This window comes from Arvicanthis niloticus, chromosome 6 (assembly GCF_011762505.2).
Source record: "Arvicanthis niloticus isolate mArvNil1 chromosome 6, mArvNil1.pat.X, whole genome shotgun sequence".
Classification (NCBI taxonomy): domain Eukaryota; kingdom Metazoa; phylum Chordata; class Mammalia; order Rodentia; family Muridae; genus Arvicanthis; species Arvicanthis niloticus.
Genome location: NC_047663.1, coordinates 52717478 through 52742331, shown reverse-complemented (window position 1 = coordinate 52742331; position 24854 = coordinate 52717478). Strand labels below are relative to the sequence as shown.

At 53.2% G+C, this 24854-nt stretch overlaps 2 protein-coding genes across 9 annotated transcripts; both read left to right on the top strand.

Moving 5' to 3' along the window:
* Positions 1–3593: 3593 nt before the first annotated feature.
* Vamp2 (vesicle associated membrane protein 2) lies at positions 3594–7443 on the top strand. The gene is made up of 5 exons (XM_034507172.2): positions 3594–3745; positions 4251–4371; positions 4859–5017; positions 5101–5152; positions 5710–7443. Coding segments are annotated over exons 1-5 (351 nt in total). The 5' UTR covers positions 3594–3743; the 3' UTR covers positions 5727–7443.
* Positions 7444–9704: 2261 nt separating this feature from the next.
* Positions 9705–24674, top strand: Per1 (period circadian regulator 1). 8 transcript variants are annotated; one of them, XM_076936551.1, is made up of 23 exons: positions 9705–9857; positions 15017–15423; positions 15550–15648; positions 15742–15896; positions 15991–16112; positions 16204–16405; positions 16514–16565; positions 16694–16836; positions 17237–17315; positions 17388–17494; positions 17671–17824; positions 17914–18022; positions 18110–18241; positions 18408–18513; positions 18621–18786; positions 18874–19004; positions 19238–19417; positions 20025–20258; positions 21095–21708; positions 22136–22322; positions 22511–22700; positions 23010–23160; positions 23802–24674. In XM_076936551.1, exons 2-23 carry the CDS (start codon positions 15149–15151, stop codon positions 24087–24089), a joined length of 3876 nt encoding a protein of 1291 aa, XP_076792666.1. In that variant the 5' UTR covers positions 9705–9857; positions 15017–15148; the 3' UTR covers positions 24090–24674. The 8 variants fall into 8 exon arrangements, with proteins under 8 accessions (XP_076792666.1, XP_076792665.1, XP_034363060.1 ...); XM_076936550.1 differs by having other exon boundaries at positions 20025–20267; XM_034507169.2 differs by having other exon boundaries at positions 18615–18786.
* Positions 24675–24854: the final 180 nt, after the last annotated feature.

The following is a 24854-nucleotide window of genomic DNA, read 5'->3' as shown; positions in this document are numbered from 1 at the left end:
ATGGTCCAGTGAGATGAGTCATGGGGACCTGCTGCCAAGCTTGATGACCTGAGTTTGGTCTTCTTTGGTCTCCAGACACAGTGGAAGGAAAGAAAGCCTCCTACCAGTTATCCATGACGGTCACATGTGATTTTCCCCAATAAATAAATTAATTTTCCCCTGTGTTTTCAAGACAGGTTTTCTCTGTGTAGTTCTGGCTGTCCTGGTCTGTAGACCAGGCTGCCCTCAAACAGTGATCCATCTGTCTCTGCCTCCTGAGGTTGGGATTAAGGGTGTGTGCCACCACTGCTTGGTAATAATGCAATTTTTAAAACAAACAAGATATAACTTTTATTATTTATTTATCTGTATATGCATGTGCTGGAAGAGGGCTTCCAATCCCCTGGAGCTGGAGTTACAGGTGGGAGTGGCGTAACTGATGTGGTGGGAACCGAACTCCTCTGGAAGAGCAGCAGGCGCCACCGCTCCAGCCCCAAGATGTGACTTTTATGTGCACCTGTTACCCTTTACTACAAGAAGGAATTGGCAATGAAACACCATTAGGGCTGGGAAGCGACTTTCTATAGTAGAGCCTTGCCTAAGGCCTGATTTCTATCCTCAACATTGCAAACAAACACAAAAAACAAACCTTCCGAAATGTGAAAACAAACAAAACCCAAAGTAAGTTAACAGGTGAAACAAACAAAAATCAAAAAAAAGACCCCATCAAAGCTTTAAGCTTAGCCCAAATACATCAATATTTCCCGTGCTCCCAACATCATGAGGGCACAGCACACAACAGCAGGACATTGGAAGCAAACTAAAAGTTGATGAGAGCTGTGTGCTGAGGGGCAAACGAGGTCCCAGAAATTAATGACTGTCTCACAATGCAGGGTTTGACTCATGAAGATGGAATGGGTTCATGAGTCAGCATGGGTGTGACCCAGCCCCCATTCCACCCCAACTTCTAAACCAGGAGTCCTGTGAAGAGGGAAAAGCAATGCAAGTAAGCTTTCCTTAAAGTGTGGTCTCTGTAGGACTACATCAGAACCCTGAAGAAGCCTTGGGCCCTCCCTCCTGCATATTTTTGTGTTCTTTGTGGGGTTTTGATTGTTAACTCTCTTTTGTTGTTAATTATCTATTCTTATGTGTATGGGATTTTTGTGTAAATATATATATGCCTGTGCACAGTGGAGTCCGGAGGACCCTGAGTGGGTGAGATCCCCCAGGACCTGTGCTACAGATGGCTTCAAGCTGCTGTGTGGGTGCTGGAAAATGGACCAGGGTTTTCTGGAAGAGCAGTCATATTCTTAACTGCTGACCCATTAGCCTCCATGCTCCAGTCTTTGGCTTGTTTTGAGACAGTGTCTCCTTAAGCAGACTGGTCTTAAACTCCGGATTCTCCTGCCTTCATCTTCCGAGTGCAGGGATCAGGAACAGGCAACCACTAAGCCTGAAGAGCTTCAGGATCTGGTCCTAGAGAGCCAGCCACCAATTCCCTGCAACTGAGGAAAGCATCACAGTCGTGCAAATACTGTATTTTCTTCAGCACAAGTCTATTCTGAGTCTCCGTTCTACCTGTTTGCATGAAACATTCTCTTACACATTTTCAGGTGAACTCGGTCACTCCACCGCAGCCTCCCCCCTCCTCCAGCACTGATCTAAACTTAGACTTTCTTAGCACCGCCGCTGAGGTGGGCTGTGCTGTGCAGTGCAGTGCAGTGACAGTCCTCTAAGATGAGTCCTACTGGGTCCTTCCTACCCTTCACACTCGCCTTCATTTTTACTCTGCCGTTGCTGTTCCCGGAATCCACCGGGAAGAACAACTTCCCCAGCTATGTGCCGAGGCCTATCCTCTCCAGATTTGTCTGGGACTCTGTCTCTCCCATATCCTCTATGTTTTTGCTAGGCAGCATGGGTAGCAACCCTAAACCAGGGTCTGTGATCTAGCCTGCAAGGGTGGGTGGGGTGTTGGGCTGGGGCAGGGGTCTGCTCACTGTTTCTCTTTCCTCACTCTCAATGATGTTTCCTACCCAGACACTAAGGCATTTGAACGTGAAATAATGGAATTCGGCATCTTTGTTCTCTGATTGGAAAGTAGAGTGGTCCCAGGGATGGAGAACAAGAGCCTCGCAGCTGATCTGAACAGCCCCCTCCACCGCCACCAAAGCTGCCTTCTGAGGAGCCCAGCCTCACAAAGACCATGCTAATGGCTGCTCCTGGAAGGGGGAGGCAGTCCAAAGCAAATTCTGCACCCAGCACATACTCCCCTGCTCTTTCACCTCCCCCAGACAGCCTGGAACTAACACCTCAGACAACAGAACTTGTCCTGGGGCTTCTGCTGGGAGGGGGCTGGGCACTGCAGCACAGAAGGCCCTGGGAAGCTCGGAGTGGGAGGAGGAAAGCCAGACTCTGCCCGTCTCTGAGAAGAAGGCTCTCTCAGGGATGTAAGGAGCACTCCCACCTCAGAGCCACTAGCCCTCTCCTAAAATGCCTCCTTCATCCTGGAGGCTAAATAGACAGCTGCTCTCTGGTTCTTTCTCTCCGGAGACGCAGGATGGGAGTGTGCACAGCTGCTGTGGCTGTTTAGTGTACTTAAAATGGAGCAGTCAGGATTGGACCAGGTCTAAGATAATATCCTACTGTGTTATCTAGAGCAAGCCGCTTGACAAATATTGAGTGTCTCCTTATGTGATGCACTTAGTATTTAGGGTCCAGGGAGAGGCAGTTGGTTCTGTCAAGGTCATGGATGGGGGACAAATCCACATGTAAAGTTGTGCCTATAACCTAAGCACTTCAGGTGCCACCACCCTTGTCTGCTGGCTCTTTTCAGACCAGGCTCTATACTAGAATCAAAGCTGAAGTGGGGCAGTTGACCCCAGTGGGGGATCCAGCCTGTGGCACCACCAGACAGTTTTTGGCCCTTCCTGGAGTCTTTAATTTGTCTAATCTTTGTGGGGCCTGCTCCAGCTTTGACTGCCAAGCACACTTGGTCAGAACTTCATCTGTAAGTAGGTGCAGTTTTCACAGCTCTCTCTCTCTCTCTGTCTCTCTGTCTCTCTGTCTCTCTGTCTCTCTGTCTCTCTCTCTCTCTCTCTCTCTCTCTCTGTGTGTGTGTGTGTGTGTGTGTGCGCGCGCGCGCGCGCGCGCGCGCCCGCTCTTCTGTTACTCTTTTTGCCCATACCCTGCAAGGAAATCAGAAGCCTCAGACCTCCCTTGAGACATTCAATTTCAGGGTGATGGGTGAGGTTAGTTCTCTCAATTCCCCTCCACTCCAGCGTCAGGATTCCAGTTATAAGTACTACTCTGGCACCTGTCTTGTTCACTTCTCGTTTTCCATCCTCAACCTATACCCAGGTGATGAGACCAGGTTGTAGGATGTATATGGCGTAAGGACCGGTGTATCCTCTTCAAAGATGAGGGAGGATGTAATTTGGGAGGAGAGGGATGTATGGAGCTCAGTTGTGGGTACCAAAAGAGGCAGGCGTCAGATGCCTTGGGGGCGGCGGTGGGTTGGCGAGCTGCGCCCACAGCCTAAGGCCGACAGACCCAACTAGAGGACCCCCGGCCCTGCAGCGCCCCGCCCCCGCGGTCCGCTAGCGACGTGTCGCCTGCCGCGCCCCGCCCACGCCGCAGTGCCCGGATGCGGGTGACGTGCGGCCGCCATCTTCCAGTCCCGGGTAGCCAGCGCCAGTCGGAGCCAGCGCGAGCCGCCGCTGCCGCCGTCACTGCCTCTGCCAAGTCCTCTGCCCGCTACCCCCGCCATGTAAGTCAGCCTCCCAGCACTCGCCACCCGCGATGTTCTGCCCCTTATGGGCCGCCACCCCAAGGAGTGGCCTGGGAAACACGGGGGTCCCGCCCGCGCTTCTCGTGCCTCGGGCCAGGCTGGTGCCCATGACTGCGCGCGGATGCCCGGAACCGGGTCCCATGCGGTTTGGCACGGGCGATGGCCGCGGGAGGGAGCGGACTCAGCGTCCACCCTCCGCCCCGCCCCTGTCACCATGGCCGTCAGTCATTTCGGGTCGACCCCGGGCAGCATCTACGAGGTCGCCCTCATTTAACAGGAGGGGAAATCGAGGCATGAGGAGGGTCTCTCAAGGTCACGCAGCTCAACCGCTTTGGGGCCTTAGAGTGACTATGTCTCCCATCGGGTGGCCTTCTCGCGTAAGAGAGGACTGGAGGGACTGTGGATGGACAGGTGGATGGGTGGAGCCCTGGCCATAGGGCCAGAGGCTTCAGGCCCCGAGTCTTAATCCGTTTCTCTTCCTTAGGTCGGCTACCGCTGCCACCGTCCCGCCTGCCGCCCCGGCCGGCGAGGGTGGCCCCCCTGCACCTCCTCCAAATCTTACCAGTAACAGGAGACTGCAGCAGACCCAGGCCCAGGTGGATGAGGTGAGTGTGAGTGTGTGTGTGTGTGTGTCAAAGATCAAAGATGATGGGGCTGGCAGATAGGTGTGGGAGCCCATCTTGGGTTGAAGGTAATGACAGTTTATGCTTGTGGGTTTGGGTCGGAGACCTGCCATATCCCCTCTCTGTCTCCCTGTCAGCATGCACTTGGAAGAGCTGCAGGGTGAATCAGTTGTGCTAGCCTGGGATGTGCCAGCTGGGGCAGGTGTGCTCTGGTGATAGGCTGATCCAGGCCCTATAGATAGAGGGTGTTGCTGAGACATCTGAGCACTGTGGTAGCAGCATGCCCCTGATGTGTGCTCCTTGCATGTCCCCAGGTATGCTAGGCATGTTCTGTGTATGTCCTTGGCATATTAGCCTGGAAACATCGGGGTGCATGTTCCATGTGTGCCACAATGGGGACATGTTCAAGAAGTGCCCTCCTTGAGGCGTGCCTTGGCACACCCCCCTGCCTCGTGGACCCCTCCCCCAGGTGGTGGACATCATGAGGGTGAATGTGGACAAGGTCCTGGAGCGGGACCAGAAGCTCTCGGAGCTGGATGATCGTGCAGATGCCCTCCAGGCAGGGGCCTCCCAGTTTGAAACAAGTGCAGCCAAGCTCAAGCGCAAATACTGGTGGAAAAACCTCAAGGTAAAGAGGAGGAGATGGGGACATGTGGGGGCCAGTGGGCGAGTGGGGTGTCGCCATCTCATTCACCTCCCTCTCACTCCTAGATGATGATTATCTTGGGAGTGATCTGCGCCATCATCCTCATCATCATCATCGGTGAGTGGGACGGGAGGCCAGGGCCCTTTCCCTGGAGAGGTGGAGGGTTTCCCTGTGGAGTCTGGGCTTTGAAGGTCATTAACCTAGGTTTTATTCTTCAAACAAAACAGTTTGCTGCTATTGGCAGTTCTGACTCGTGTAGAGCCCAAAACTTGAGTGTTATCTAGCCTTACTTTCCCTGGTTAAGATTTTGCCAATAGGAATACTGGGTGGGTCCCTGGTGATCTTCTAGGAACCTTTGAGCCTGAAAGCTCAATCTGGGGTTCTAAAACTGGAGCAGGAGACAGGAAAGGTTGAGGGTCTTGAACACCACCCACCAGGAAACCACTTACTCCACTGTTTGAAGGCTATCTCACATACCCAGTGCATTAAAGGTGGTATGCCCCTTAGTCCAATCGTGGACTTGTCAAGTCCCTTTGAAGAAACTGAGGCTGAGAGGGAAGGGATGTCAGCCAGTGAGGGAGTGGGGGAGGCTTGGAACAGGGCCAGGCCTGACACACTGCTTTCTTTCTCTTTTTCCCCTTCTCCCTCGTTCTCCTCTTGCCCTCTCTCCACAGTTTACTTCAGCACTTAAATCCCTGAGGAGTCTGCCCTGCCTAAGAAGGGCCTCTCCCCCATCCCCAGCCGTTCCTCCACCTGTCAGCCATATTTTTCAGCCCCCTCCCTTGGATCCGTGTGTGTGTGTATGTGTGTGTGTCCGTGTGTGTGTGTGTGTCCCCTGTAAATAGCCAGCTGTTATTTATACATATATAATATTATATATATTTGGTCTGTTTGTAGTTTTATTACTAGAAGATTTTTTCCGGTTGTCCTTAACACCCCTTCCTGAGGTTCCCATCACCTCTCTCTCTCACCCTCTGTCCCTTCTCCTCGTTCCTGGTCAGCCCCCGTCCCTTCATTTGCATCTGCTATGCAATAGCCCCCCTCTCCTTCCCTTGGATTTAACCCATCCTCCTATTTCCCTGTACAATTCCAGACTCTCCCAAACAAAAAGCAAACCCCACAGAAACAAACACCCCACCTGTCTAGGCTTCCCTAGGTTGCATCTTTGTATCACTTGGGAGGCTCTGAGACTGGTTCCACTTGGTCCTAAGAATCCCAAGGTTTTCTGGGAGCTTCCAACATGTTGATTAGCATATCATTTGCATACGCTGTCTTTTTTTTCCTTCGTTTTCTTTTTGTTCCATCACTCTTCACTCTTGTGTGTTTTTTCTTTCTTTTGGGAAGAGTTAGTCTCCATTGGTCCTCTTATCACACTTTTATTTGCACGATATTATCTGCAGGTGGTGGGGAGCCTGGGCTTTTGGGGAACCAGGCTGCTCTGGACCCCAAGGCTGCCTCCTTTCAACCCCTCTAGTCTAGTTTGCCTACCTTACCGTTTTCCACACCTCTTGTGCCCTCCTCTCCCTCCTCCAGCTGGTGTGTAAGTGTCTTGGAGTTCAGTGTGTTATGATGGACCAATAATTCTCCCACTCGGGGTCTCTCCCTACATTCCTGCTCCCCAGTTTTCATGTGGGGCACAAAACTGACATTCCCAGGGGGTCTTCCTCCCTCCCATCTGCCTGATCTGCTGCCTCCTCCCACCAGGAGAACTGGGGGCTGACCACAATCTGGTTCTTTGAGGAGGGGTGGCTCCAGTGTGTGTGGGTCATCACTGCCTTGGGGAGGAGTGGGACAAAACAGAATCCCCCCAATTCCTGCCTGAAGTCTCTGGCCTCATCCTTGCTAGAGGCTGGACTGAAAACTTTCCTCCCCAATCTGGGGGGGTATACCCCCCATCACTGCCCAGCTCCTTTGACTGCCCCCCTGTATTCAGGGTGGGGGTACTAGTCACTGCCAATATGTGTGTGGGACTTGCTGGAGGATGGGGATCCTCTTCCTTCTCCAGGGTTGTTGAGGAGAGAGAGAGAGAGAGAGAGAGAGAGAGAGAGAGAGAGAGAGAGAGAAGGCAAGCTATTTCCTTGTTGGGTACAATGATAGAGGAAGGATCTAATCTGTAAAAATGGCACAGTTTTAGAGGGGTCTGAGGGTACAGCCCCTTAACCTGCCTCTGGGGGGGGTGTTCCCCAAACTCTTCCCCCCCCACACACCAGGTTTTCTGTGTGGAGGAGAACCAAGGAGATCTAAACTGGTGTGAAAGGGTAGGAGAGATGCTGGGGGTGGGGGTGCTTGTGTTTTAGACCCCCAATATTATCCCAGTGTCCCCTGCCTTCCTTCTTCCCCTGCCCTATGCCCCCAATTCTGTGGCGCATCCAGATTGTGAAAATGTACAATAAACGTGTAATGAGTAACCAGGTGGTGTCCAAAATCTTTTCTTACTCAGTGATAAGGGTATTGGATTTTCAGGTATGGGATGGTTGAAAGATTCTTTGGGAAGAGCTGGTTGGCCTGTTGCAGGAGCCTCTGACCTTGGGCCATTGCAAAGTGTAATTCCTGAAGTGGCCACATGAGGCACTAACAGATGAGAATCGGAAGTAATCACTAAATTCCCTGGTGTCTAAGCCAGGTGAATTCTGCATCTGGGGCTACCAGCTTCATAACCTGTCCTGGAGTGTGCTGCTACCACAGAACTCCTTTATCTCCTAAATTTCACTTCTAGCTACCCCTTAGGCTATGTCATAGCCATGTACTCCTGGGCCACTTCTGTGGGGTACTTCTTTCCCTGTCCATCTCAGTGCCAGACATCCAGATGGGCTAATGAATACTTGAAAGGATCAGCCTGAGGTACAAAGCTGACTGTGGCATAAAGCTGGCTATAAACGGCACACTACCTCTGCACTGTGTTGTGTGACTGTGACTCCCGAACTCTTAAATTGTAAGCATCCCTACCCCCTGTACTTCAGCAACATCACTGAGATGTGGCTATATAGGAAATAGGTAGGGTTTCTGGTTGCTCTCTGTATTCAGGGTATGAAGGACAAGACACTGCCAGTGAGTGGGGTACTTGCTGGGTCATGGTGATCCTTGCCTCTCCAGGGCAGTTGAACGGAGAGATGGGGTGGGAGGACTAAGAACCATCAGAGGGCCAGGTGTGCAGGCCTTCAATCCAAGCATTTAGGAGGCAGAAGCAGAAGCAGGCTGATCTATTGACTGTAATGCTAGTCTGGTGTACTTAATGAGACCCTGTCTAAATAAATAAATAAATAAACAAATAAATAAATAAATAAATGAAAAAAGGTGTTTGTTTTGAGACAGAATTTCACTATGTAGCTCTGGTTGTCCTGGAACTCACTGTGTAGGTCAGGCCTCAAATACAAACTCGACTGCTTGTCGAGTGCTGGGATTAAAGATGTGCATCATCATATCTAGTCAAGAAATAAGAAGGTCAGGCATGGTGATGCACACTTAAGCCCAGTACTTGAGAGATAGTGGCAGGTGGATCTCTGTGGTTTACAGAGAGTCTAGGACAGCCAGGGCTGTGTTACACAGAGGAACCCTGTTTTGAAAAACCAGAAAAACAACAACAACAGTTAGAAGTACTTTTAAAAATAGATTTTCAGAGTCGGACACTAGGGAGACAGAGGTAGGTGGATTGGCCATCTCCGGGTTTGTGGGCAGCCAGGTCTACAGAGTGAGTTCCAGGATAACCAGAGCAATACATAGAAACCTATCTGGGACTACCCCTATGGCCCCACAAAGTGTGTGTGGGCACTATTTTTAGGTCTTTCCATTGGAGATTATTTCAGTGGTTCTAAAGTGCTGAAGTGTCTTACTGTCTATCCTAACTTCTACCTTTAAGATGAGTTTAAAGCTTTTTGCATTTAATTCTTGGAATTACTTCTAGGTTTAATGTTTCCATAGCCCCTATGATACCGAACTACTTTCTACGGTGTCAAGGACCTGGGTTCAGATTTTAGCTTTTTTATCAATATACATGGTTTAATTCAAACAGATTATGTAACCTCTGTAGTCTCTTTTGTGAGGTTATGGGTAGTGAGCCAGCCTTCTTGGCGTCTGCTAGAAGCGGCTGGCTGGCCAGGTCCATAGAAAATAAATAGGAGGCAACTGTCATTTCACCGTTATTGTCAGGCTATCTAATGACATCTTCAGTATAGTGCTCAGATTTTTAAGCTTTGGGGATCATTAAAGACACAAAGCTTGGGCACCAGGAGTCTCCTGTAATGCCAGAATCTCTACAAAGTATCCCCACTACGCCATAGCCTGTCAGATCTACGCCTGGGTACAAGTCGCTCTGCACGCCTGCGCAGACTCCGCAGTCTTGGGTAAGTGTCGTCAAGGAAAATCCCCAGCTTCTGGGTAAACAAGTTGCCGCGTGAGCCTGCCTGCACGTGTTCGCTACAGCTCTGAGACCTCTCAGCCTATGAGAAAGTTTTTAGGGCAGGGCTGGCATTTGCGTCACCGATTTAAGCAGGGCGGGGTTGTCTCCAAAGCCAATAAAAGCCTTGGGAGTGGGTGGGGGTGTGGCTTCCGGTCAGATGTCCAATCAACGCGCTGGGGCGCCCCCTCCCTCACGTGGCTCTATCACTACCGGTTGTCATATTGTCCAATGGGACAATGACTGCGGTCTAAAATGCCAATAGTTGCTTTGCAAGGGCTTGGCGGCTGCACGCGGAGCGGGGCATGGGTTGGCGCCTCTGAGCCAATAAGCTAGGAAGGCGTGACAACGGGCGGTGGGAGGGCCTGGAGGAGCCTGTGGAGGAGCCCCAGTAGTGAAGAAATTTGGATTCTGCGTGAGCTCGAAACTGTGAGTAGCCCCTTACTCCGGGCCTGTTCAACTTGTTTTTTTTCGGGAAGGTGCGCTCAGCAAAAAAATAGGTGTCAGTGGCGTGGTGTGTGTTTGGAATCATGCAAATGCGTGTTAGCTGCAGAATGGTTATGGAGAAAGGGACCACAAATTCAGGTCTAGGAGGACATGAATGAGAGTTACCAGCATCAGACCTCTCACTACTGTAGGGTCCCTGGACACTAATGCCTAGGTGTTCAGAAGCCTTCAGCCATCTGAGGGAGCCGAAGCGCCTGCGATACGACCTCTGAGAGCTGGTTATGGTTTGGGTAGGTTCCCTAAACACTTGGAAGAGGTAGAGATCTTGCCCGAGAAATGCTCTGGTAGGGCGGGCAGGATGGTGATCTGAGAAAGGCTGGCGTGTTGATTTGACCGAAAGGCTGTCTCTTCACGACTATAGGTTTCTTTTTCAAGAGAAAAGGGTAGTATCGTGGCCTCAGGGACATACTTGGAAATATGAATGGGTTAGTAATTTGTTGGATTTTGAAAGGGAGGATAGGTAGAGGGTTTCTATACACCGGCATGCCCACTCTTCTTAAGCTGCCAAAGGTGAGGAGTTACCAAAAGATTGCTCCGGTGTCTAGACAGGCATGGGGTGAGCTAGGAGAGGGAGGAAGTGAGATTCCTAAGAAAGCATTGTGCCTGGAGGCTTCACGGGTGATCTCAGGGGTTTTGAGCATAGAAAAAGAAATGAACCATGATGTTGTGCATGGAGCACAAACAATGCCTTGAGATCAGGCTAAGAGGGGAGGAGGACAGGGGATTGGATACAGCCTGTGTTCTAGGCACTAAGCTTTGAACCAGGGAAATACGTCTCCGGCAGTCCTAGTTCGACGGTGCTGGAATGCTGTGTAGAGGTTTGGTAACACTTCACAGGGTCCCGAAGGGTGACAAGCCAGTAGGACAAGCTTGAACCTTGGGATCCATTATTAGGAAGCTGAGAGCATGTTTTTGAAGCAGACAATTAAGGCAAGTTTAGTAACTACTAAGTCTTAGTTGTTCCTCACGAAATAAGGGTGATATTTACCTTCAGTTGTTTGGGGGCTTAAATAAGAACAGTATGTGTAAAATTCTTAGCACAGCGCTTGGGTCATTTACAAACACCAACTATAAGACAACAAAACAAGGGCGGTAGAGCTAGGGGTTTGTGTGCATGCTGTGGCTGGGAGCAATCCTCATCTGTTTTCCTGCAAGTTTTGATGACTCCTCCTCCTGATTCCCCCCCCCCCCCCTTTGGGCACTAGCCCAAATTCCATCATTCCTCCCCTGTATTCCTCTCCTAAGATCTGGGCCCCAGACTGAGGCTACTTGGTGTATCCCAGTTTGACTTCCTCATCTTAACTCCACTCCCCGACCCCCATCCCACCTATTCTGTGCTGTAATAGCGACTAGAAATTCTGCCTCTGAAGGGGGCCCCTGGGAAGGAGCAAAGGTACGTTCTCTCTCAGAACTTGGGCCTCTAATTTACCCGCCCTAGCTCTTTGGTGCCTGGCCAGCAACTGTGTACAGTTTGGTGAAGGGGAAAAGCCAATGCCGGGAGCTTTAAGAACAAGCTGAGGGGAGGGCAAAAGCAAGTCCCGAAAAAAGAACCAGGCATGGGGGCGGGAAAAGGGGACCCCTTCCTCCTAACCGTCTCTCCAGGAATTCTTGGCTTTTGTACAGGACCGCTGTCGTTGGGTTGGGGGAGGCGCCAAGGCTGAGTGCACGTCCTGGGCCATGGGCCAAGAGAACACGATGTTCCCTAGTGCGCTGGACGCCGCCCTCTGGGGCTGGCTGCCTCCCAAACCGCTGCCTCTCCAGCCTCCCTGCCCCACATTCCCCGGCTGCCTCGCCCCGCCTCCTGCCTCCGCTTTGACGTCACCTCTCTCTCCCGCCCCCTCTTCTCCATTGACGGCAGCAGAGCCTGGTTACTGTGAGGGACTGTGAGGCCCGACAACCTGGGCCTTGGGATCAGGTGGGGGCTTGTTGGAGTGCTGAAACCTTTTGTCTGTGTAAATGACAGATATGGAAGTGGGCGAGCAATGGCTGTTTGGGTCAGAGGAACCACACCTCGATCCTTGAGAGCTGTGGAAAAAGGGGTCTGAAAAAAAGGAGATCACAGGGTCACAACACAGTACGAGGGGGCGGAAGAGCAGCAGCATTTTCAGGAAGAGGAAGCTGAGAACTCAGACTCTCGTGTCTTTTGTTTTCTGTGTTTTCCTGCTTCTGTTTTTCTGGGTTATTTTATAACACTTCTGTGTCCCAGCTCTTCTATAGAACCCTGCCTCTCCGCCTCCTCCAAGGGAAACACCATTGTTAAGGAAAGCTTTAGCCACGTGACAGCGAGGGGCGTGCACTTAACAGCTGATTATGTCAGCAGCTACGTGGTGGCCTCTTCACTTGCCACCTGTGTTTCCAGGGAAGCCTGAGAACTACTCAGCACAGGTCTAGAAAAGGGGGCTGTGTCACTGCCGCTCTCCTCGACCCAGACTGGCGTGTTATCTCCTCCCAAATCAAGCCCCTGTTCTCTTTTTATGAATCAGTGCTCTACTTTTTTTTAAAAATGTAATTTGTTGCCTTTTCTCCCCCTGAGGCTCCCTCGTCCATACCTATACTTAATCGAAACAAAACCATCCTGTTTACCGAGGATCTACTGTGTGTCCAGTCCTGACGCTGAGACTTAATTTACTTACTGCTGAGAGTACAGTAAACGAGACAGATGAGTCTGTTGCTGGGTTCGTGAACCTTGGCTTGCTTTTTCTAAGCAGGAATCAAAAGCCCTGGCCACCCCTCCTTTTTCTGCCTAGGGCTGCAACTGCCCTCTTTGCTGTCCCCTTTGTAGTCCTGGCTTCCTGGCCCCCCACTTTTGGGGCAGCCATAAATGTGGGTGGCTACATCCTCTGCAGAGGCAACGCTAGTCACCAAGTAGGCTGCCTGGAGACCTTTTCTCTGATTGGCTATCGAAGCACCTGCTTTTGTTTTCTTTCACAGTAGCCATTGGCTCTCGCTGTTCTTCCCGTTGTCCGTATCCTTCCATCTCCCACTCACCCCTTACGACATGTGGGCCCTCGATTGCCTTCTCTCAGGATTTGAAGTGTCAGAGGAAAGGGTTGGATTCTTTATGACAAGGTTGGGGAGAGGCCAGGGAATGTCAGTCTAGGCTTTTCTGTCTCCCACTACTCTTGGGTACCAGACATTTCATTGAGCTGGCACCAGGACAGGTGGCTTGTTCTGCAAAGCTGGTGAGTTTAAGAAGTAGGTTTTTCCTGAGCACCCCCTGTGGCCCAGGTATTCTCCCTGAAAAGGGGTAGTTTCCCTCCCTCACTTCCCTTTCACTATTGACTGTGTGAGGCATCCTGAGCGCATTGGCTGACTGAGCAGTGTCTGAGGCCCTTCAGCCCAGCACCAGCACCCAAGTCCACGTGCAAGGATGTGTGTGACACAGCCCTGACCTCAGTAGGGGCCAGTAGCCAATCAGATGCTAGGGAGAGATCCTTAGCCAGCCGGGGGCGGGGCCTGCGGCTCTTCGGGCAGAAGGCCAATGAGGGGCAGGGCCTGGCATTATGCAACCCGCCTCTCAGCCTCGCGGAGCTTCTCGGTTGCGGGCTGAAACGGCAGGCGGCTGGAGGGCGCTCGAACGGCCAGGTAGGGATCCCTGCTGCAATCCTAGGGTTATAGCCTTTGTCCCGAAGCTTGGCTGCCACTACTTCCAACGTGATGGGTCACTTTCAGCTCTCAGAGAGCAAAACAGTAATCCGCCTTTCCTGTCACTGTCCACCACTTCCCCGCCCCTGGGGCCCTAGGTGTTCAACTCAACCCTTCACGGGTTGTCTCCGTTTGTTATTCGTTCACCCAACCTCCTGCTCTGCTCCAGGGCAGCCATCCTGAACCTAAGAGATCTTTAGCAAACACGACCCCCTTACCCATTTTTCGACATTCGGGAGTCCATGGGTTTGCCCTGCCCCAAAGACCCCTTCAGGCTTTTGCGCTCTCTTGTCTTCCTCCAATTCCTGGCCCCATGCCGGTCATGATGTCAGCCGCTTTAGGCTGGAACATCCTGTTCCCAGCGCTAGTTCTTGCTGTTGGCCATAGCCTTCCTTCGCTTTTCTCCTGGCGCTTAGAAAATACTTGGGATGGGGGTGTGGTTAGACATGGAGCAGAGGAGTGTCGGTTGTTGTGTGTCCCCTGTCTAAGACATTGATGTGGTTGGTGGTAGGATTAACTAGAAAAGTAAGGGGCGAAGGAAGATGCCTGGGTCTTTGCCTATAGCAAGTGGTAACTCCAGTCCTAGTGTTTGGGAGTGGGTAGGGGCCTGAGAAAGAAAAGCAGTGTCTTGTTCACAATAATGTTCAAGGCAAGAGCGAGGATGGGGGCGTTTCCAGCAAGAGCAGAGGCAGGGTATTTCTCTGTGGGGAAGCTAGGACTTGCTCCTGGAGTCCCTCTAGTTTGTCATTCTTCACATGGCTCCTAGGCTCTCTGGGCCCTGGAAATTTGTTACGGTGGGTGACCTTCTGCCCTCCTTCCCCGCGCTGCCCTGAACCTTGTTAGCCAGTATTAGGGTGTGTTGGCCAGTATAGGAGTGGGTCGGTTTCCCACTTTCACGATGATAGGGGTTGGGGGAGGGGTCGTTCCTGCCCTCCTGTGGTCCCTCCAGCAACCGCTGAGCTCAGCGGCTGACGTCGGTTTCCCTGGCGACCGCGGCTGTGGCGGAAGCGCGTGGTGGGGCCAGGCACATCGGCGCGCATGTGCAGCGGGGGTGGCACCGCCCCCGGATAAAATTAGCCCGGAAGCCTAAATATAGGAGGCGATCAGCTCACCCCCTGCTCCGAGGCCTCAGAGTCCCAGACCAAGTGGGGACCTGATGAGAATTTGGCCATAGGAAACCTGCGAGCTCTGACCCACAGCTATAGTTCTAGTCGATTGTTCAGGCTGTACTCACTCCACACTGGCAAGGGGTGTAAGAGATGGCCTAAGAGAGCTGCCTTCCTACCTGTGGTATCCTTAGGAGGAGTAGGAAACAGAACTTACCTTCCTATTGCAAGCCCCAGGCCTGAGTCCCAACAGTGAGGGACAGACAGGATGGACTGAGTGGAGCCAGCAGTTGCTTTTGCTAAACATTCCTTCTTGGTTTCTTTCTCTAGGTGCTGTGATTAAATTAGTCGGCCCTCAGAGACAGCCATCCTACCTCCTTTATCTAGGCCTCAAAAGCCCGTCGTGTGTCCGTGGTGGCCTCTTCACCTTCCCTGTTCTGTCCTCCACTGCATGGCCCAGACATGAGCGGTCCCCTAGAAGGGGCTGATGGGGGAGGAGACCCCAGGCCCGGAGAACCTTTTTGTTCTGGAGGAGTCCCGTCTCCTGGGGCCCCACAGCATCGGCCTTGTCCAGGCCCCAGCCTGGCTGATGACACTGATGCGAACAGCAATGGCTCAAGTGGCAATGAATCCAATGGACATGAGTCCAGGGGTGCATCGCAACGGAGTTCTCACAGTTCCTCTTCTGGCAATGGCAAGGACTCAGCTCTGCTGGAGACCACTGAGAGCAGCAAGAGGTGTGTGTGTGTGTGTGTGTATGCGCGCGCGTGCGTGTGCATGTGTGTGCGTGTGCGTGCGTGTGTGATAGCATGGTGCTGTTGACCATGTGGCTCTCGCCTTATAGCCTGTTACTTCTTTTCTAGTACAAACTCACAGAGCCCATCCCCACCCAGCAGCTCCATCGCCTATAGCCTCCTGAGTGCAAGCTCAGAGCAGGACAACCCATCTACCAGTGGCTGCAGGTGTGTGGGGCGAGGGCTGTGGGAGATGCCTGGGGGTTGGGCCAAGACTTTGGGGCTAATGTCTTTGCCCCTTCATTCCTGTGGGTCTTGCAGCAGTGAACAGTCAGCTCGAGCCAGGACCCAGAAAGAACTTATGACTGCACTTCGGGAGCTCAAGCTTCGACTGCCACCAGAGCGTCGGGGCAAGGGCCGCTCTGGGACCCTGGCCACACTCCAGTATGCTCTGGCCTGTGTCAAGCAGGTGCAGGGTGAGTGGCGCTTCCTGGCAGGGTGTGGCCAGGGCTTGGACTACTGTAGAGGGCCTTTCTCCTTACTGAATATGGCTTGGATTCCCTTCTACAGCTAACCAGGAATATTACCAGCAGTGGAGTCTGGAGGAGGGTGAGCCTTGTGCCATGGACATGTCTACTTACACCCTGGAGGAATTGGAGCATATCACATCCGAATACACTCTTCGAAACCAGGTCAGTTACAGCTTGGGTTCTCAATTCTACCACACCCTCATTCCCACTCCTGTAGCTCCTAAATCTCCTCTCCATCTTGGTCTCATTCTAGGATACCTTCTCTGTGGCCGTGTCCTTCCTGACAGGCCGAATTGTCTATATTTCGGAGCAGGCAGGTGTCCTGCTGCGTTGTAAACGGGACGTGTTTCGGGGTGCCCGCTTCTCAGAGCTCCTAGCTCCCCAGGATGTGGGTGTCTTCTATGGCTCTACTACACCATCTCGATTGCCCACCTGGGGCGCTGGCACCTCTGCAGGTGGTGTACCTTATTCTGTGGAGAGGACTGAAAGCTTTCGTGTTGTGGGCTCTTCTCAGCCCAGGGTGGAGATGGTGCCCTGCTCATGTCTATTCCCATTTGTTCTAGGTTCAGGCCTTAAGGACTTCACCCAGGAAAAGTCTGTCTTCTGCCGAATCAGGTAAGTAGGGGTATAGGAGCAGGCCCCTCTCTCCTGCTTGTCCCCGTTATCTCTGTAATGTGGTCTGTGACAAGGGGGTGGGGCAGCTTTCCCCTGGAAACCTCTAACATTTATCTCTCCCTTGCCAGAGGAGGTCCTGACCGGGATCCAGGGCCTTGGTACCAGCCATTCCGACTAACCCCATATGTGACCAAGATTCGGGTCTCAGATGGGGCCCCTGCACAGCCGTGCTGCCTCCTCATTGCAGAGCGCATCCACTCTGGTTATGAAGGTGGATAGGCTGGGGCCCGGGCCCGGGGGATGGCGGGAGGAAGGGTTTCCTCTAGAATGGGGTGAAGGTCAAGATGAGAGTTTGGGAGGTACTAGCTAAGTTGTCAGGGTTAGAAAAGTATTATAAGGCAGAGGGCTCAGACCCTGCTTGGAGGTAGGGTTGGATGAGGTCTCTGAGCTGTGACAGGTGAGACAGTGACTCTCAGTGTCATTTCTGGTATGAGTCACCAGATGACTCAGACCCTGTGGGCCATAAAGCCAGGTCTGAGCTGGGAGCAAGAATACCAGGCAAGCAGACCCTAGGCAGAGACCAGACCCTAGGCAGAGACCAGACCCTAGGCAGAGAGGAGGGTTGAGGAGCTAGACCATGGTGGATGAACCCTACATGTTCTGTGCCGCAGCTCCCCGGATCCCTCCCGACAAGAGGGTCTTCACCACACGGCACACACCAAGCTGCCTCTTCCAGGATGTAGACGAAAGGTAAGGTAAAGACTTGGATGAGGGTAGGTAGCCAGGGCCAAGGCCAAGATCTGACACTTCCTCCCATTGCAGGGCTGCCCCATTGCTGGGTTACCTACCCCAGGATCTCCTGGGGGCTCCAGTACTTCTCTTTCTACATCCCGAGGACCGGCCCCTCATGCTGGCCATTCATAAGAAGAGTGAGTTCTCCTTGTCCTGCTCTCCCTGCCTGCCTGTCCCCAGGGCTGCTTAGCTGCTGTTGTGATGGTGTCTCTTGAGGCCTTGGTCTCCTGGATATTTATGTGTGTGTGCCTCTTTCTCCGCTTTATTCGGCTCGCCCATCCACTGATGCCCACTTTCTTTCCTGTGCCCACAGTTCTGCAGCTGGCAGGCCAGCCCTTTGACCACTCCCCTATCCGCTTTTGTGCTCGGAATGGGGAGTATGTCACCATGGACACCAGCTGGGCCGGCTTTGTGCACCCCTGGAGCCGCAAGGTGGCTTTCGTGTTGGGCCGTCATAAAGTGCGCACGTAAGTGAGCCATGTTCGAGCTGGCGGTGGGCATGGGACAACACGGCAGGGTTAGAGAAAGGACTGAGTTCGCCTTTACGACCCCGCAGGGCACCCCTGAATGAGGACGTCTTCACTCCCCCAGCTCCCAGCCTAGCTCCCTCCCTGGACTCTGATATCCAGGAGCTCTCAGAGCAAATCCATCGATTGCTGCTGCAGGTGAGTGTTGTGGAGGGCGCGGGAATGACGTGGTCAGTCAGGAAGACGGTGTAGGAACTAACCAGTCCACCCTTCTCCTTGCTGTAGCCTGTGCACAGCTCCAGCCCCACAGGGGTCTGTGGAGTTGGCCCTCTGATGTCCCCTGGTCCTCTACACAGCCCTGGCTCCTCCAGTGATAGCAATGGGGGCGATGCTGAGGGGCCTGGGCCTCCTGCTCCAGTGAGTAACTGTCTTCCATGGCACCTTTCCCCCTGTCTGTTCTGTTGCGAATCGTCATTGCTAGTCCCTCATGCTACCCCCATCTAGGTTCCCTGGTCTTCTTACTGAGACTTGGGCTCCTGGCACTGGCGACCCCAATGCTCCCCAGTGCTCTGCTGTCCCACAGGTGACTTTCCAGCAGATCTGTAAGGATGTGCATCTGGTAAAGCACCAGGGACAACAGCTCTTCATTGAGTCCCGGGCGAAGCCTCCGACCCGGCCCCGCCTCCTTGGTGAGTAGGTACCGCCATAGACCAGGGATGAGAAGTAAGGCTTGAGGTTCCCCTGGCTCTCATTCCCAACCCATTTACTCTTTCTTTTCCTTTTGCCCAAGCTACAGGTACACTCAAGGCCAAAGTCCTTCCCTCCCAGTCCCCAAGCCCTGAACTGGAGGTGGCCCCTGCTCCTGACCAAGCCTCAGTAGCACTGGCCCATGAGGAGCCAGAGAGGAAAGAAGCCTCTAGCTGTTCCTACCAGCAGATCAACTGCCTGGACAGCATCCTCAGGTAAGGCCTGCCAATCACCTTCTCCCTTGGCCCTGCCTTGCCTGCCCTGGGCCCTGCCTTTACACCCTTTGCTCCATCCATCCCCAGGTATTTGGAGAGCTGTAACATTCCCAGCACAACCAAGCGTAAATGTGCCTCCTCCTCTTCCTACACTGCCTCTTCAGCCTCTGATGATGACAAGCAGAGGGCGGGTCCAGTTCCTGTGGGGGCCAAGAAAGGTAAAGACCCAGTGCATGCCTGCCTCCCATTGCCCTGTCTCAGCCTGTCCCAACCTGTCCCAGGCTTATACACTTCTGCCTTAGGGATCCCCCTGCTCTTCCCTGCCCTCCTTTCCTGCCTCCTGATCTTCAGGTTCCTCCCTCTAGCCAACCCTTCCCCACTCCTCCCTGGGATTCCCTCTCCTGACCTTCCAAGGGAAAGGGGTGGTAACCAGTGCCGTCTCTCCGCACAGATCCGTCGTCAGCAGTGCTGTCTGGGGAGGGGGCACCTCCTCGGAAGGAGCCAGTGGTGGGAGGCACCCTGAGCCCGCTCGCCCTGGCCAATAAGGCAGAGAGCGTGGCGTCCGTCACCAGTCAGTGTAGCTTCAGCTCTACCATCGTCCATGTGGGAGACAAGAAGCCCCCGGAGTCGGGTATGGGCGTGGAGTGAGGTGGTGGGTGACTGGGCCCCTTAGTCCCTCAGCTAGAGCTCTTTCCTGCCTACCTTTTTCCCCTTCCCCCAATGGAGAGAAGGAGGCTACCTTCTTAGCTTGGGGGATCTGCTGCTCCTGACTGTCCACCCCCCTAACCTCTGCTGCTTGCCCTTCCCCCATTCTCCTTCCTGTATTCTTACTGTCAGTTGAAACATAAAAGTTGGGTTAAGGGGAGGAGGTCCAGCCCTGAGGTGCTGACCACAGATAGTCCAAAGTAGGGAAGACTGAAGACTCTTCAGGTTCTGTGGGTAGACCTTAAAAATATGCGAAAAGCAAGATGTCGGAAGGCTTCCCTTGTAAAGAAGAGGTTTTACCCCAGGGGTTTGGGGCAGGGTCTTGGCCATGAGTGGAGACTGAGTATCCTCTTTTCTCCTGGGATAATTTTTGCATGAAAAGAAGAGTCCATGTCTTCCTCTTGGCAAGGAAGTGGCCTTGAGTACCTGAGGTCCCAAGGCCTTGGCTGTGGGCAGAACCAGAGTTGCTTGGGCTCTAGGAAAGGGAGGCTGTGTGGCTGTGGTGACCCTTCCTTCATCTCACCCCTTCTCAGATATCATCATGATGGAAGACCTGCCTGGCCTGGCCCCTGGCCCAGCCCCAAGTCCGGCTCCCAGCCCCACAGTAGCCCCTGACCCAGCCCCAGATGCTTATCGCCCAGTGGGTCTGACTAAGGCCGTGCTGTCCCTGCACACACAGAAGGAAGAGCAAGCCTTCCTCAGCCGCTTCAGAGACCTTGGCAGACTTCGTGGACTTGACACCTCCTCTGTGGCCCCCTCAGCCCCTGGTGAGCGAGGTAGCCACCTGGGGCTTCCTTGAGCTGCCTTGTGTGCAGCCAGCACCTGGGGTGGTAGAATGATGGTGAGGGAAGATGTGTCTGCTCTGGGACCCAGATGCTGCTGCCTTCACCATCAGGACCATGTTTAGTTAGATTTCTAGATAGCATCTCCCTACTAGGCCAGGGCTCCGGGCTGCAAGCTGAGGAGGGAAGCCTGGGAGGCTGGCACTGAGACAAGAAGGCAGAAGTGCCTGGTTCCAGGTAAACTACTCCAATCCTAGCCTGGGAACAAAGAAAAATTGTGCCCAAGTAGGACTAGCACCACTGACTCTGGGCCAATCTTGGCTGGGGTTGGACTTCAAGGACAGATGGAAAATAGCACCTCTGGGTCCCTGCAGGAAACCTTTGCAGACAGCTATGGGACTGAGGCCTGGGCTCTTCTGCCCACTGCATCGTTCCATTGTGAGTGAGTTAGACAGGGCACAGTTTCAGCTGACAGGACAAGTATTCAGGCTGGCACGGCCTGAGGGATTTTGGCAGATGGACCGAAGTCACCTGCCTATTCATCCATGGACACACTCTGCCTCCTCTTCTCTGCCAGTGTGCCTCTGTTTGCACACCCCCAGCTTGACCATCATGTAACCTTGCCCTTTTCTGGCTCCTTTCACAATAAACCCCCTTGTCCCTGGCTCCTGTGATTCTTCCCTGAACCTTTCCCTATTGCTGGCTTGTGTTGCACGCAGGCTGAGCAGCTTTCTTGGCCTGGCCCTTTACCTGTCCTCTTCTCAGTGTCTCAGGGCAGTAGAGGTGGCAGGCTCCTTGTTAACCCTGGTCTTTCCCCACAGGCTGCCACCATGGTCCCATCCCCCCTGGTCGCCGACACCACTGCCGATCTAAAGCAAAGCGTTCTCGCCACCACCAGACCCCCCGGCCCGAAACTCCCTGCTGTGCCTCCCATCCTTCACCTGTGCCCTCTTCTGCACCCTGGCCACCCCCACCAGCCACTACCCACTTCCCAGCAGTGGTCCAGCCCTACCCGCTCCCAGTGTTCTCCCCTCGAGGAGGACCCCAGCCACTTCCCCCTGCCCCCACATCTGTGTCCCCTGCTACCTTCCCTTCTCCCTTAGTGACCCCAATGGTGGCCTTGGTGCTCCCTAACTATTTATTCCCTACCCCACCTAGCTATCCATTTGGGGTGTCCCAGGCCCCCGTTGAGGGGCCACCTACGCCTGCTTCCCACTCACCTTCTCCATCCCTGCCCCCACCACCTCCCAGCCCCCCACACCGCCCAGACTCCCCACTGTTCAACTCAAGATGCAGTTCCCCACTCCAGCTCAATCTGCTGCAGCTTGAGGAGTCCTCCCGCACTGATGGGGGTGCTGCTGCAGGAGGCCCTGGAAGCAGCGCTGGGCCCCTGCCTCCCAATGATGAGGAGTCTGCTGAGCCAGAGGCCAGACTGGTGAGCAACACTTCCCTCTGCCTCCTCTTCTGGTGCCTGCAGCCCTTGCCCCTCTTCTGCCTGGTTCCTTCTGCCTGGACTGATTCCCAGCGTCCTGGAGTTGGTATGGATGGGAGATCCAAGTGTGATTTCTGAATGAAGCAGAAATCAACTGCCTCCTCTGTCTGTCGGGAGGTGGCGAGGGCATCCCTATACATCTGTACACACTCTGAGAGTGTATCTGCCACTTGAAAAGGGTCCAGTGTGATGTTCCCTACTGTCAACTCTCCTCTCTCAGCTTAGCCCTGCATCATGGAGCAAGGAACAGTGATCTGTTGGGTTGGTGTACCTCCTTTGGTTCTCCTCAACAGTAGAAGCATTTGAAAATCAGCCATGGTGGTGATTCCTTACTGCCTTCCTGTCCCCTTCCAATGCTCTCCCCCTCTAGGTGGAGGTGACCGAGTCATCCAATCAGGACGCACTTTCTGGCTCCAGCGACCTGCTAGAGCTACTGCTACAAGAAGACTCTCGCTCTGGCACAGGCTCCGCAGCCTCAGGCTCCCTGGGTTCTGGCCTGGGCTCTGGGTCTGGTTCAGGATCCCACGAAGGAGGAAGCACCTCAGCCAGCATCACTCGTGAGTAATGCTGTGTAACATTGTAACATTCCCCAGAGACGGGGAAGTGGGAAGCCACATCTCAGTTTGTCCCACCTTGTTAAGGCCACAGGGTTGGGCACATGGCCTAAGAGGGTGGCCTGGTGAAGCCTCTCAGGATGAATGTGTTAGCGAGCCTGGCTCCACCGGCCTCCTCCACTCTTCCACAGGCAGCAGTCAGAGCAGCCATACAAGCAAGTACTTTGGCAGCATTGACTCTTCAGAGGCTGAAGCTGGGTCTGCTCAGGCCAGGACTGAGCCTGGGGACCAGGTCATTAAGTACGTGCTCCAGGACCCCATCTGGCTGCTTATGGCCAATGCTGACCAGCATGTCATGATGACGTACCAGGTGCCGTCCAGGTGAGGTGTGGAGCCTTCATCTTCTTCCCTTCCAGAGGAGTGGAGAGACTAGCTTACCTGCTCTGCCCAGATAACTTGAAGTTCTTCCCTTTGGGGCTGAATCTTATCTGGAGGCGCCTGAAGTGGCATAAGCCCCCATTCCTTGGGCCCTCCCAGTACTTCTCAAGTTGCGGGTAGGTTTCCTGGTGTAGAAAGCTTGTTTGTATTCAGAGAAGGCACAAAAGACAGCAGGCTCAGGAATTGTGGTTGAAGATGAATGCCAACCTATGGGTCTTGACTCCGAATCCTGCCTTTACCTTCCTCATAAAGGGATGCAGCCTCTGTGCTGAAGCAAGACCGGGAGAGGCTCCGGGCCATGCAGAAACAACAGCCACGGTTCTCAGAGGACCAGCGGCGGGAACTGGGTGCTGTGCACTCCTGGGTCCGGAAGGGCCAGCTGCCTCGGGCCCTTGATGTGATGGTGAGAGAAGTCTGGGAAGCCAGGAAAAGACTAGGCCAGAAGAATCTGAGCTCAAGTTCAAGGGATAGAGGACTAACTTCTGATGTCAGTGTCTTTGGATCATTAATTCTGAAGGATGCTAATTCCGTAAACCTGCTGCTGGGTTATATAATGTTAAACCACATCACCTCACGAGTTTTTACAAACTTCATACCATCCCATAGTAGGATCTCAGCAGAGCACTTTAAACAAAAAAAATTTATGTGTATGAATGTTTAGTTTGCATGTGTGTGTGTGTATACATACATATATATGTATGTATATGTACATGTACATATGTATGTGTATATATATATATATATATACATGTATACACACAAATATACACACGCACGCACATACCCACTGAGGTCTGACGCAGGCAACCGGGATCCGGAGTTAAGGATAGCTGAGCCACTGTGTGGGTGTGGGTGGGTATTGGTATCTGAGGCTGGACTGTCCAGTCCCCTCAGTAGAGGAGTTTCCTGTCTCGTTAGACTTTAGGTACATGTGTGGACTGGTTCCTTGGGAGTGTATTTTTGGGACTCACTATTAGGTTAGTAAGGTTGGGATGCTGGGCTAGCAGAGGATCCTGCATAACTCATCCTCCCTTTCTCTCCAAGGCTTGTGTGGACTGTGGTAGCAGCATTCAAGATCCTGGCCACTCCGATGACCCACTGTTCTCAGAACTGGATGGATTGGGGCTGGAGCCCATGGAAGAGGGTGGAGGCGAGGGTGGTGGGGGTGGGGTTGGTGAGGGTGGTGGGGGTGGGGGTGATGGTGGTGAGGAGGCCCAGACCCAAACTGGGGCTAAGGGTTCAAGCTCTCAGGACTCTGCCATGGAAGAAGAAGAACAAGGTGGGGGCTCATCCAGTCCAGCTTTACCTGCAGAAGAAAATGGCACCAGCTAGGCTCCGTTTTGGGGCCACTTAACAGCAGTCTAATGAGAGGCTTCCTTTCAACCATGTTGGGGTTCTTAGAACTCAAGACATAGCTGGACCGACCAATAGGAAACTGCCCCAGCTTCTCCCAACATAGGGGGCAGGACCCCCATTACCAGCCCAAGACCCAGGAGCTGCCTCTAGCCTCTTAGCAGAGTGGAAGTTTTCAGCCCAATTTGGAGGATTGGCCGCTCCCATCCTGCTGAGGAGACAGATGGTTCTTTGTCTGGTTAAGGTTGCTGACAAGCTGCTGAAGTGGCCTCTCTTCAAATCCCAGCTGAGCCTGAGTCCCAGTCGCAGGGTTGGGGCTGCACTTATTTATTGGGGGAGACAGCTCACTCTCCCACCTCACCCCGAGATGGGAGGAGGGGAGCCTGGGATCTGTGTAGGATCTAGGTTCCTGAACCCCTAGCTGCTCCAGGGTGGGGGAGGTTGGTGGACCATGGAGTCCCTGGTGCTGCCCCTCAGGTGGGACCCAGGTGTTCTCAGCTCTACCCTCTACCAATGACATTTGTGTTTTTGATATTGTGTCTGTTATTTTTTTTTTTTTTTTAATACAAAATGAAAAACCAAAAACCCAAGACTTTGTGAAGTGAAGTTGGGAGTTTGGGTGAGGGGAGGGGTGGCCCTGGCCCCAGCACTGTAAGTGGTAGACCGCCATTCCTTTCTCCTCCACATCCCCGGAAGCTAAGGACTTTGTAAACTCTTACACTTAACACAACTACGCTCTCTACC

What these genes read in the sequence shown, in the direction of transcription:
- Vamp2 (XM_034507172.2), top strand. An exon ending in CCCAGGCCCAGGTGGATGAG is followed by an intron (nt 4,372 to 4,858) that starts GTGAGTGTGAGT and finishes CCCCTCCCCCAG; the next exon opens with GTGGTGGACATCATGAGGGT. An exon ending in ACTGGTGGAAAAACCTCAAG is followed by an intron (nt 5,018 to 5,100) that starts GTAAAGAGGAGG and finishes TCTCACTCCTAG; the next exon opens with ATGATGATTATCTTGGGAGT.
- Per1 (XM_034507166.2), top strand. Translation starts at nt 15,149, where the DNA reads ATGAGCGGTCCCCTAGAAGGGGCTGATGGGGGAGGAGACCCCAGGCCC. An exon ending in AATACACTCTTCGAAACCAG is followed by an intron (nt 16,113 to 16,203) that starts GTCAGTTACAGC and finishes GTCTCATTCTAG; the next exon opens with GATACCTTCTCTGTGGCCGT. An exon ending in TGCCTGGACAGCATCCTCAG is followed by an intron (nt 18,787 to 18,873) that starts GTAAGGCCTGCC and finishes ATCCATCCCCAG; the next exon opens with GTATTTGGAGAGCTGTAACA.